The sequence below is a fragment of the Periplaneta americana genome, chromosome 16 (genome assembly GCF_040183065.1).
Source record: "Periplaneta americana isolate PAMFEO1 chromosome 16, P.americana_PAMFEO1_priV1, whole genome shotgun sequence".
Lineage (NCBI taxonomy): Eukaryota > Metazoa > Arthropoda > Insecta > Blattodea > Blattidae > Periplaneta > Periplaneta americana.
In genome coordinates, this window is record NC_091132.1 from 159657114 (window position 1) to 159671394 (window position 14281).

The 14281-nt window shown below is 34.0% G+C and overlaps 1 protein-coding gene across 1 annotated transcript in view; it reads right to left on the minus strand.

Annotated features, from left to right (window-relative positions):
• The window catches only part of LOC138691592 (oocyte zinc finger protein XlCOF6-like), a 145855-nt gene that overhangs the window by 68732 nt on the left and 62842 nt on the right, over nucleotides 1-14281 (minus strand). Inside the window, exon 5 of the mRNA XM_069813719.1 lies at nucleotides 1622-2084. Coding sequence (XP_069669820.1) covers nucleotides 1622-1847 — 226 coding nt within the window. The 5' untranslated portion in view covers nucleotides 1848-2084. The remainder of the gene's footprint in view (nucleotides 1-1621; nucleotides 2085-14281) is intronic.

A 14281-nucleotide genomic window follows, 5' to 3' on the forward strand; every position in this document is an offset into this window, starting at 1 on the left:
CAAAATTCTTTTTACGAGCAATAACCCTGCTCACATCATCAAAATTATAAAATTGAACAACCTTCTCTATTATGTCACCAAACTTTTTCCCAATTTAGGATTAGGAATGGGAAAAATATCATTTTCTGCTGCTACTTATTTTGAAATTTGTATCATGTGAGTAGTGATAATAAAATGCTGTTGAATTTTACTGCAGGACCGACTTAAAAAAAATGTTAATATTTGTATTTTGAGAATTCTGTCGTCTGTTTCATGGAAGGAGTCGGTAATTTCATAGAAGACGGGCACTTGGTTCACTGTAGTAAGTATTACCAACTATTTTATTTCAGAGTTAAATGTTAGTAATCTTCTAGTGACTTTTGCATGTTAGTTGTAAGTTTTTTATACTTTTACCTAGGTGTCGCTGTGATTTTCTTTTAATTTGATTGGTTATATTATCATTTATTCTAGAATTTTCACTAATTTTGAATGGATACTGACGTTGTTAGTTGTTCTTGGATGTTTTATGTGAGTGGTGTTATGTCGTGTCTGATGGCTAAAGTTATTGAAAGTTTGTCATTTTATGATATTTGTGAATGATGTGTGAAATTAGAATAACGTATTAAACTGTGTGTCGATTTTGGTTTAGTTCTTTCGCTGGTGAATAAGAATTGTGTTGGATGTTGATAAAACTGTTTTTGTGTGGTTTAAAGGAATTATTTACTGAATTTTCTGTACAAGTTAAGGTGTAATAAATGTTCAAAGAGAATTTCATTTTGTGTAAATACATGGTTTATTTATGCGAAGTTGATTGTACGACAAAGTGTTGGTTTCGTTCTTTGTTCCCTGCATGGTTTGTTCAGATTGCCTTAAAGCCTGTATCATATACTGGAAGTGAAGTGGTTGTCGTTGAAGACGTTAATGAGAATTGAATTTTATTTGATAAGGTGATAAATTATTATGTTTTGTTTTGTGTTTAGTGTGATTTTTTGGGGATGAAGTGCGAACGAAGACTGTCAGAAAAGTACTGCCAACTATGAAGTTAGAATGCCACCAAACGCCATAAAAATCAAAGATGAAAAATTAAATATGTTTTAATTTTTTTGAAGGGCTTGTTCTTCTTAAAAAATATGAATGATTTTACATCTTTGATTTTGTGATGTTTGGTGACATTTGAACTTCATAGTTGGCAAAACGTTTTTGGTAGTTTTCGTCAGCCATGTTGGATTTTGCCCGTCTTCTAGGATATTACCGAAATCTTTTATGTTTAAGTGTCTCTGCATTTTTTGTTTTGGTTATTGTTTTAGATAATTTTCTCTTCTTTATTGACGATTCTCCAATCGTCACTAAGCTCTAATTTAGTTTCTCTACGTCTACGATACTGACTGAACTACCAGAAGAGATAGGGGTATCACCACAGTCTACTATATACAGTCACGAAGCTTGAGTTTATGAGGGTACTGGAAACAATAGACTGTGGAGGTACTTTTACGCATTATCTGTATTGAGGCGATAGTAGAGATCGTAGTGGTTAGCTACTATCTATGGATGCATATTTACTACGTATTGAGCTTCGTGACTATATACTAGACTGTGGTATGACTCTACACACTTTCTATTATCACGTTCACATCACTATTACCTGGCGCACACAATTCACTTGCACTTTGTTCCTTAGGAAGTTTTGAAATTTTAACACTGCAACTCTTACACACTTTCAGATCAGATGACAAGTTTATGTCTTGCATTTTCAGTTTCACAAGCATTGCAGAGGTCACACGCATTAATATTTTACCTCTTTTTCTGTGTTTAGGTACTTTGAACGGATTAAAACAGTAACTGTAACTTCGTTTTACCAAGTCACTCATGATTGCAGCAACACTTCACACTTCTGATCTTATAGAGTCTCAACTGGATCGTTTGTTGGTACAGAAACTGTTGGGGTTGCTGGAGGGCGCCTTGCAAGCTATTAAAACTCTTTCACATCCCTTCCACGTGCTCGCCTTACCAAGGTCAGCTTCTTGTCACTCGAGACTAACACCACTGCCGCACCGCGAATATCTTCAATAAATTATTTTTTAAGTTATATCTTCCTCGAAATCAATCTGAAACCAACGTAGTTCTATGTACAATATAATAGATTACCGGTATAATTATATTTTTTTTGAGTTCTTAAAGTAAGCTATTATAAAAAAATATAAGTTTAAAAAGTGACCCCTAGAACAACCCCAGGTCAATTTTTATTACTCTACTGTCACTTCCAACGGACTCCTAACGAATATTGACACGTTTATCACTAGGATTGTGGCGCTGGAAATCAATTTAGAATACTTTTATCTCAGCCACGACACATTTCAGTTTTTATTGTACAATATAAATGCAATTATCACTAAAATGACACAATAATTCTTGCAGATAACACAGAAATGTAATTAACAGAGTCGCAGTTTCACTTCACCTTCACTAGATGACTCTTGAGTTCCAGGATATAGGCGAAGCAGGGATACCAATATCGGCAAACGAAATGGAACTGTGAGGAATGTTACAACAGGTGTGCTAAAGGTTAGGAATGTTACAATAGGTGTGTAGCACGTTAGGTTAGGTTAGGTTTTGTTAGGTGTGTAAGATAATATGAATGGTTACCACAGTTGGCGACACTGCAATCATTCTCCCACTCCACCTCAAATAACGTCACAACGACGTCAAGTACGACGATTTTCCTACATAAGAAAGGAACCTATTTTATTACCACAGCTCTCCCAGTGATCACATCGAGTTTCTACTACTTCACACTACAAAACTAAGGTATTTTCAGTGTTTGTCTTTAATTTCCTATACTGGCAGTACAGTAATAAAAATTCCCCAACCCCATTTTGTATTTCAACTTATACTTTAAAAAAATTAATATAATAGTTCATTTCTTCCCATTTTAAATGACACCAACACTCAACGTCTATGATGCATTGAATCTTAACAATGAGCACTTTCATACTGCGTTGCGCATGAATTTATCATGTTATCAAAAGGGTATAAATTTAGTAGTAAAATATTAAAGTATGATCCCAGAAAAAATTACAGACCAGTATCGCCAACTGGACGGAAATTCCGTCAAAACTGACGGAATTTGAACTTAAGGGACGGGAAAATAATGGCTTTGATGGGTGACGGATATTATGACGGAAATGACGATTTACATCGTCTTTTTACTTTTCTTCACCTACTGTCATTTTTAATTGCTTAATTTCTGGGGGAACGTAGACCAACCCAGGATATCAATTGCAAAAATAGAGGCAGATGATGTGGATGAATTATTATTTCAATCAAGATTGGTTAGTAAGTTGTGTTAAAATTTGCTTTTTATTTGTATATAGACATGAGTGAATATTTTCTGTTTATTGTGACGGATTTTCTGGTCTTAAAGCTATGGTTCCGCTACGACGATCATCGCCGAGCGAACAACGCTGACGATGATCGCTCGGCGCTCAAAGTCGGCTATGCGGTTTCCTTTGCAGCGAACATCGCCGTCTTTGCCGTAGAGAATAATCGATTTCTAAGAATCGACAATCAGTCGATCGAGGACATCGCAGATTAATATCGATTGTCTCCAGCTGTTTAACCACTGCCGTCGTGATCTAATACAGGCCGTAAGGCAGACCACGTGACTCGTTTAACAGCTGATCGCGAAGGGCGGTCTTTCAACCATATCAATTAGTTGCAGTACATGAAAAATAACATATATTTCTCTGAAATGCAGTGTAATCGCGTCAGTAAAATTTTAAACAGTGACTGTGAGACACTTGAGACACAATTCACTTGCAACGTAAGGTATAATATTATTTTTGGCGTGAAAATTATGTTGTTGCAGGCAAAGTTCGTATGTGTAATACCTGCCTTTATTTCGATTAAATATTGCGCCCTTATGTGGTTAAGTGAATTTTTGGTGTTATAAACAGTAAACATGCGTAATAATATACACGTGAAAGTGAAATATTGACTGGGATGTAAAGTAAATTATGATTAGGCCTAAGTGTAGCGTTACTGATGTTACTCTTGTCTAATCCATTTTTGTTAGTTTACCGTATTTGTTTTATTAAATTTAAATTATTGCGCCCTTCTTATGTGTGAATAATCTACATTATAAATAATACGTTTGATAATATACACAATTTGAACTAAAAGCGAGATACATATAGTATATTATGAAAAATTATACCTTATAGTTTTCATTACTGTTACAGCGTCTAGTATTGTAATTAATTGAAATAAAGCACGCTCGCTTCATTACGAAATTCTTGCACATTCATTTAAGCACGTTTCAACAATTTTCAGTTGCATCGCACGCATATTTTGATGTGTTGACATTATAGGTTATATTTACTCTATCAGTACTTGCCTTATTTCTGTATTCGCAATTATGCATCATAATTTAGCATAACGCTACGTATAACTTGTAAATGCAATTTGTCTACACTTCAATTGTATTTATTCGTTTCATACGGTACTCCAGTCTTATTAGTTTAATATGTTACCAGGGCTAAACTAGCGCTGAGGTAGTTCCCTTCGTATTCACACACCTTGCATATACTAATTAGTTCGGTTAGTTCAGGCTTTTATTATGCCTTGCATAGAGGATGAAATGCATCTCCACAAAAAATAAATTCAACTGTTTTCAGATCAGAAGTTACCGGAATTATACCTCAGCGCTCGTTTAACCCTAGTTAAGTAATATAACAGAATGTACATTTCATAGGAGGGACTGTGGTGAATTTTTTACCTATAAGTAAGGAAGATAACCGTGTTCTGAAGTTTATCCTAAATATATTTTTCTTTATTAAATCTCACAATAGCTTTCGTTCTCAACTTGAAATGTTGGCGCAAATAGGTTATATTAACATGGTGAATTCTCTTCACATAAAAATAACACAGTTTTATAATTATTCCTGCCACATTATGCAACAAATAAATAGAACTAGCCGGAACTTATGCACACATTACATTGAATAACAGTTTAATTGTATTATTTATTTGTTCCCCACTATACTGGGTCGTATTGAATTCTATTTATCTAACCTACCAGATGAAGTAACACACAACCGTACGTACCTACACTGATTTCATAGGAGGGACTGTGGTAAATTTTCTACCTACAAGTAAAAAAGATAGATGTGCTAAATTAAAATCACAATATAAATAATTCTTCTTTATTAAATCTCAAAATAGCTTCCATTCCAAACTTAAAATGTTGATGCAAACAGGTTATGTTAACATTTAAAACTCCGTTCACATTAAAATAACACAGTTTTGTAATTATTTCTGCAACATATTATGCAATAAGAAGTGAACGTATCTTATACACACATTACACTAAATAAAATTGAGCACTGACACGCATTAAAGTATTATATTTCACTCAGCTCCGTATACTCAAATAGAAAAGCCCGACCCATCGAGTGACGTCACACATCCTGCATTACGGCCTGGTTTAGATCACGATGGCAGTGTGTTTAACAATGAACATGAGTTGAGAATTTACAAGTTGTTAAAATGGCTTTAAATAGGGGGAAAAAAATAATGACTATTACTTCTTGAGGAAGAAGAATATGATCGAATTAAATATAATGTACACCAATAGACAGAAGACTCCAAACCAATTATATGTTTAAAACCAGATGTACAGACGGGTGTTACAATGAGCTAATTTGTAGACATATACTTAGGCCTACTGATCAAATTAAATTCAAAGACTATTTTATACTTACCATAGAGCAGTTCAATTTTATTATGTCTGTAATTGAAAGTGATGTGAAGAGAAATCCTACTTTATTTGTTGAAAAACCATCCAGCGAGAAATTGTCTATTACTTTAAGATAGGCCTACCGGTACCGTAAAATGATATTGCAATTATGTTAAAACCATTATTCATGTTTACTAAATTCTATAATTTTCAGAAATATGAAGCTTTCCTCCGTCTGCCTGTTACAAACATAATACTCGACAGGTGCAGGAGGAATACTAACGAAACTGGCCACATAGGTAGGCTACAGTAATTCATCCTGGATCTCTCGCATGTTATGTTGGTAAATTAACAAGTGGAGTGGGGCTACAACAGTGCATTAGAATATATAGGTAGGCATTAAACGATTTTTATTCCGTATTGAAAATACATGTGGCTGCAGACTAATACTAGGTCTGTGTTTTCAATATACAGTATGTAGCTAAAGCTCTCAGAAGTCAGTGAAGGGAAAGAATATTGTGCCCTCTTTGTTTTAGCTTTTCTGGAAAAATACTTGTATTTTCCGAGCGAGCAGTTCATGTCAACAAAATAAATTACATTGTTCGTTATAAATTGTAGTGGTTTCAATATTCAAGCTATGGCCAAGCTATTCAACTGAAATCTAATGATAAGACACACTTCATTTGAATTTTAAAATAGTCTCGAGTAGGCTAATTAATTAGACATACATTACTGTAATCGTCGTTATTAAAGGTTGAAATTTCATAGAAGAGATTCTCTTGACACCCTGTTTATACATCCCTGCTTCAAAACACTCAATTCGGCATTATTATAACCACTGTCATTAAAAAGTTCATTTGTAATATTGCTTTTCTAATGTACCTATTGGCATGTTATCCTATCTTGAAAACAAGTTACTTTACCACCCTTCCCTATAATTTCACCAACTTCCTTCCACAACAATTATTTTTATGGGCATCTCTATATACTTTCGAACCCATATCATACAGGCAGGATGACTGGAAACAAAATTAATTAAAATATTGTCATTTATTGTTGAGAAGTTGTACACGTTTTGAAGCCATATTGCTTTACCGTCATTCTTTTGTTTTCTGAATGCACGACGATCATCGCTCTCAATTTGAAGTCAAATCAATCCAGAGCGATGAACGCTGACGCACATCGCTGCAGCCAGCGATGAACGTCGTAAAGAAACCAGCTCCGTATGTTTACACGTAGAGCTAATCGAGCGGCGTTGTTCGCTCGGCGATGATCGTCGTAGCGGAACCATAGCTTTAGTCTGACGGGGATACAATTTGTGTGTTGGCAACACTGTTACAGACCTCTTATTTTGATCTGGTGAACACATTCTTGAAGATTTAAACAAATACTAAATGGTCACGTTTCGAAGGTCTTAGGAATTATTGTTACATAGATTAAAGGGAAATTGCGAAGTGTTGATGGGACATTACGTGCTTTTAAAACTAGAGGTTATCTGTTTAGTTTTGGTAACACCGCTCCACTGATAATGTCTTTCGTTACGACGTGCGTTGCCTCCTCATTACTCCTTCTGCAGCTGTATGATCCGGCGCGCGGTCTCACTCAAGCCGTGCCTTCCGACCCGAACACACCATCAGTAAATTATCTGTACAGCGACTTCTTATTCAAATAGCATTCTAATACCAATGCAATTCTATGTAAAACATTTCAAAGAATATAAAGGTATTTTTCCCCCTTTTTATAAGTAGGGCATTTTATTTTTGATTGAACACTAAAAATTAGTGTAAAATAGTGCAATTGTTGCACTTTAAAATGATATAAACACGGAATTTCTACGATTTTAGAATCTTCCACTATAACCGTTTTCATTATACGTTGCACCCTAATTTACGGAAAAAGTTATATTTAATAAATGACTAAAAGATTTGCCCGCCAGAGAAAAACACAAATGGGTTATATTATTTTATCAAGAGAATATATATATATATATATATATATATATATATATATATATATATATATATATAGTTTATAAAAAAGGAGCAAATACTAAGTTGTCATGTTTCATAGGCGTTAGACTTGACATGGAAAGACTCAAATGGACATAAATCTTTATCACATGAAAGCAATGTGGATAAAGTTATAGATGAGTGAGTGCTCAACATCAGTTTGGCCACCACAGATTACATACTGAACCTTATGGATTTGAGCTGAGACTTTGAATGGACTTAAGCGATTTATGAAATAGCACAATCGAAGAGTCCACTGCAAGAATGATGGATGTCACTTTCTTGTCGAAAATGAACCAAGACTTTCAATGCATAGCTTAAGACATATAGAATGTACATACAAAGTTATATGGCATTAACACTGATAGTTATTGTCCAGTAATGATCGGAAAATCACAGTTAAGCTTTGAGCGCTAAGCATTTCAAACTTTCAATTGCTTTTCCTGCAAAATGTATTCCAAATGACATCCATCATTCTTGCAGTGGACTCTTCAATTGTGATTATTACCATCATTATAATAATTATTGTTATAATTTTTAGGATTCGATCGGCATAATTCCATAACTCTCTGTTATATATATATATTTTTTATTTTATTGGGTTATTTTACGACGCTGTATCAACATCCAGGTTATTTAGTGTCTGAAAGAAATGAAGGTGATAATGCCAGTGAAATGGGTCCGGGGTCCAGCACCGAAGGTTACCCAGCATTTGCTCGTATTGGGTTGAGGGAAAACCCCGGAAAAATCCTCAACCTGGTAACTTGCCCCGACCGGGATTCGAACCCGGGCCACCTGGTTTCGCGGCCTGACGCGCTGACCATTACTCCACAGGTGTGGACTCTTTGTTATACAATACGAGTATATTACAATATTACATTCTTGCAATGGTATTTGCCACAATTTGTTTCCAACATTCCTTCATTTGTTTTTTGGTAAAAAAATCTATTACTGCATTCTCAATAACTGATTTATGTCTGAGAACAATTTCAGTCAACATATGTCCACAGTCTACTATATACAGTCGCGAAGCTTGAGGTGATTTTTTGCAAATCTCATGATAAAGCGCTCCAAGCGGTTAGCAACTAGAAACAATAGACTGTCCACGGTCGACTTTGGACTGTGTCTTATTTCCATCGAGTGCTAGCTCGTTGCGTTTTTCACATTGATGCTTGTGAAATGTTCGTTATTGGTTGTAATGAAAATGTTAATGGCTAAAATACAATGACTGGAATAATAATATTTTACTAGAGACGTAGGAAAAGTAAGTTTGTTTTAATGAAATTTATTGATCACGTTTTATTTTCAATTCTGGTGGGATTATTATTGCTTAGGCCTACTTTTTTTTTTCAAAGGATATGTTTTTAATTATAGCTGTTAATTTTGTTGTTATTTTTATTTGTTACTTTACTAGAGACGTAGAAAAAGTCTGTTACAATAAAATTTATTGATCACGTTTTATTTCCAATTCTGGTGTGATTATTATTGCTTAATCTCATCCCACTTTGTTAACTACGTAAGCCTACATTACAAGTACCGGTACACGTAAGTTACTCCATTAATTCATATTTCCATTATTATTGTTGTAAAGGGAAATGCAAATTAATATTTATTGTTTTCGTAGTTAATTATCGCTATAATCTTGAATGAGTGAAGCGATTATAGTAAATTTCAGTTCGTTTTGCACAAACAAAAATAATATTAACCTATTTCTTGCAGGTATCTTCGAGTTTATGGTGGAATTTAATATACTTCATTAAAATAATATATTAACTTTATGCATTTAATATTTCAATAATGGAAGGAAGGTGTTAATTTTTCCAAAAGAACACAACGAAAGTGTAACATATTTTGTCGTCTACTAGGAGAGAGATCTGCGATGATGAGGCGATAGTAGCTATCCTAGTGGTGGGCAACTACCCATGTTTGCATTTTTACTACATATTGAACTTCGCGACTGTATATAGTAGACTGTGATATGTCCATGTTTCTTTACTTTAAAGATTGCTGCACACATCTCTTCTTTTACTTCTCCTTGTTCATTCAATTATTGCTATTTAGTGACGCTTGTCAACAAGGAGAAACATATGGAAGAATGTAATGTAAATCACTCGGTATAAGTGCTAGTAGATTTTACCAATAATTCACACTGTTATCACACATATTTGTGTGATCGTACAATATCAAAAAAGCATGTTTACATAATTTACGATAAATGTTATACAACAAATATGGATAAAGAAATCAGATTACCTTTTGATCTTGTATCAAATGTGAAATCCAGGCAGTTACATTTACGCAGATGGGACTTGGATATATATATATATATAAAAAAAAAGATTATATATTAATATATCTTCACCAGAGATATCTGTTCCTATTTTTGCTGGCGTAATTTTAATGTGACTTCACCTCAGAATTTACGTGGCTAACGAAAAAGAAAGACTGCGTCATGAATCGTAGTCAGGTGGTTATCATGGTCTAGTCATGGCCATCTTGATAATGGCCTAATATAAGCTCAAAACTCAAGACAATAGCAACTACCGTAAAGTGGGGTGACTTTGAACAGTAAATTAGCGCCTTTCTAAATTAAATGCTGTACCCAATTGCGAAAGAACTGAACTAGTTTATTGACAACTTAAACAGTTTTATCGCAATTGGGTACAGCATTTAATTTAGAAAGGCGCTAAATTACTGTTCAAAGTCACCCCGCTTTACGGTATACTAAAAGCCAGGTTATGAACCGACTAAACCGGAAGCAACGTTCTGTTGGTCTCTTTCTGAGCTCTGTTGCCACATAGTGGGGAGAGATTCAAAGCGTGTTCAGCATTTGTCACCGATATGTTTCAAATAACTACTGTATATAGTTCTCGATAACACTATCCACAATATTAGTAATTAAAATTACTGTTTTTAAGAAAGCACGAGCTAATGACGCTGGTATGAAATGCGACTCGTAATGCACGTGGTACTGCAAATGAACTGGCTACATTGTCTCCGTGATTCCGTTGCAAGATTTTAGTTAGCAGACGACATTTTCACGCGAGGTCCAATGAAAAGCTCCGATCTCGTTCTCCCCTCCAACCCCCACACTCAACGTGTCATCACTGCACAGGCTACCCCTCTAACCCGCACTTTCCTCTCGGCAATCCAACTGCTTCCTGTTTCGTCGGTTCATAACCTGGCCTTTAGTATAGATGACGTGTAAACTACACACTAGGGATCTTCGGAAATGTGTGGTAGAAACAGGGCCTTCTTTATAGACTATTCTTCTAAAAACTATGTCATCACGGTGCAGCACTGAATTAAGAAGGCAGTGTCCTAATGCAGTTTCATTACGAGTCATGTGGAAAAGATAAGGACTTAATAGCTATATTACAGTAATGTTTAAAACATTGTACAGATGGTACTAACAATGTCAGAGTTCAAAGTTAACGTGTTATTCTACATTATATTTATATTATTTCACTTCCAAAGCATTTTCAGATTTCATAACCCCAATTGCTGATGAGGTATCCATGTTTGTTTATTTATTTATTTAATCCACTCAACAATGTAATTACAGAGTAGATGAAATGAAAATAACAGTAGTAATACATATAATAATGATATTTAAACTTAAACAGTTACAATCCAATACTACTCAACAAAAGATATTAAGCAAATATTACATGTAAATCTCGGTAAACAAAAACAAAATTATTTACAGTATGAAGAAAACATGAAATGCAAATAACTAGTCACAGATTAGTAACAATAATACAATAACTGATGAGGAACTAGACCTACGTTAAGTCAGAATTAGGAGTGAGTTCGTAATGATAATTGATATGAAATAATTTAAGACAGAAGACCAAAAATACAATATGCAAACCAGTTAAGACCTATTTATTAGCAAAATACTTATGGAGTGTTTTGAACGCTACCGGTATTTATTTCTCTCAAGAGTGTGGTTTTATCCTGAAAGATGTCAATATTGCTCAGTTTATTATAGAAGGAACAGATTCTAAGAAGTGGAGAGTACTTATAATAAAATGTCCTAGCATAGTTTATATTAAATGTTTTACTGGTCCCACAGTTCTCTCTTGGTACATGTATTGCTATTCTGGACAGCAGATGACTATTTACAGAACTTGTTAATAAATTATGGAGGCATTTTGTATCATTATTATTTCTTCTGTGTTGCAAACTTTCAAAATTAAAGAGAGACAAAAGAAATGAGTATGAGATACTACTTTCATTATTCCAGGAGGGATAGTAACCAAATGATTTAAGAAACAAAAATCTGATGAATCTTTTTTGAACACTCTCAATTTTGTTAATATATTTAATTTGATAGGGGTTCCATACAGTACCGCAATATTCAAGTTTTGATCTAACTAGTGAAAAAAATAGAATTTTTAAGCTATCTTGAGAGCAGAATTTTGTGGTATGTCTATAGATAAATCCTAGAAGTTTAAAGACTGAGCCACAAGTTCAAGTATATGGCTGGAAAAATCCATATTATAAGTGAATACTATCCCTAAATCTTTTACCTTGTCAGTCATTTCCAGGAATTCCCCACCCATTGAGTATCTGTAAGTAAAATAAGTGTTTTTTCCTAGTATATATCAGATAATGACATTTATTTAAGTTGAAATACAGTTTATTCTTCAGTGACCACTTGTATAACTCATTTAGATCTCTCTGAAGCAAGTGACAGTCATTAGCTGTAGGACAAGATTTAATAATTTTGACATCATCAGCATAAATTAAACATAGTGAGTTTGATATCGAGTTCGGTAGGTCATTTATAAATAATAAAATTAAAGTGGACCCAGATTTGATCCTTGAGGGAATCCCGATGTCACTGTAAATTCTTCAGATCGACATTTGTTGAAGACAACAAACTGTTTGCGGTTTAATAGGTAACTTCTAAATAGATTTATAAGAGAATTACTAATCCCGTATTTGGCAAGCTTCTTTAACAATATATAGTAATCAACAGTATCAAATGCTTTTTTGAAGTCTGTGTAGATTACATTAACTGGATTACCCATTTCCATATTTTCAGTGACATAATCACAAAACCATAATAAATTGGATGAAGTTGATCTACCAGTAACGAAACCATGTTGTTTGTTGTCAATAATGTTTTTGCCTGAGAAATAAATGTATATATATATATATATATATATATATATATATATATATATATATATATATATATATATATATATATATATATATATATATATATAATAGATTCAAAAAGTTTTGAAAAGATGGACAATATCGATATAGGTCTATAATTATTAACCAGTTCCTTGTCTCAGCCCTTATGAACTGGACAAACTTTGGCTATTTTCCACCTATCAGGAAAAATCCGAGTCTTGAGAGATAAATTATAAATATGCAATAGGGGTTTGATGAGACATTCTTTACACCCCTTTACAATATATGGAGGGGATTTCGTCTGGCCCTACTGATTTCTTCGATCTAAGTTTCTTAATTGCACTAATAATATCATCTTCGCTAATAACATTAATGTTTTTTTTTTATTTTATTGGGTTATTTTACGACGCTGTATCAACATCTAGGTTATTTAGCGTCTGAATGAAATGAAGGTGATAATGCCGGTGAAATGAGTCCGGGGTCCAGCACCGAAAGTTACCCAGCATTTGCTCGTATTGGGTTGAGGGAAAACCCCGGAAAAAACCTCAACCAGGTAACTTGCCCCGACCGAGATTCGAACCCGGGCCACCTGGTTTCGCGGCCGGACGCGCTGACCGTTACTCCACAGGTGTGGACAACATTAATGTTAATACAATCAAAATGTTCACGAGACATGTGTTCAAAGGTAACTTCAGAAGTGATACTACTAGGAATGTACACACTTTGGAAGTAGTTCTTAAAAATATTTACAATTTTTTCAGGTGTTTCAAAATTGCAATCTAAGTATCTCATATTACATGGCAAGCTACTGTTAGATTTACGCATCTCTTTTGTGTATTTCCAAAAGGCCTCATAGTTTCCATCAAGCATAGAATTTTTCAACATCTAAAGTATATTCTTCAATGCATTACGTATATCATTTTTGACCTCAGCTCTTAGTGTATCAAACTTGTATAAATGATATAGTGACCCTGATTTTTTATATGCTTGCCTATGCCTGTATTTTTTTTTTTTTTTATTTTCTTTATGAGTTCGGGTGTATACCACGTTTAATGAAAAAGTCAACAATCAAGCAAGCATTTTCGTTTACTAGCTACTGCGGACTTGATTGCTATGCACTATGTAGCTTTGGATCATGACTTCTGACGTCACATTTGGCTATTTAGTCAACAATCTCGTTGACTTCAGCTGAAAATGTAGCTTTGAGACACGGACTTATTACATGTACCAGTACAAAGTTCTAAAAAAAAAAAAAAAAAAAAAAAAAAAAAAAAAAAAAAAAAAAACAAAACAAAAAAAAAAGGATTTGCTGTATTAAACTCATGTTAAATGTGCATTTATATATAAACTTGTTCAATATTTGCCATGTTATGTAGCTATCTTTGTCGTTAGACACGCGAATTGA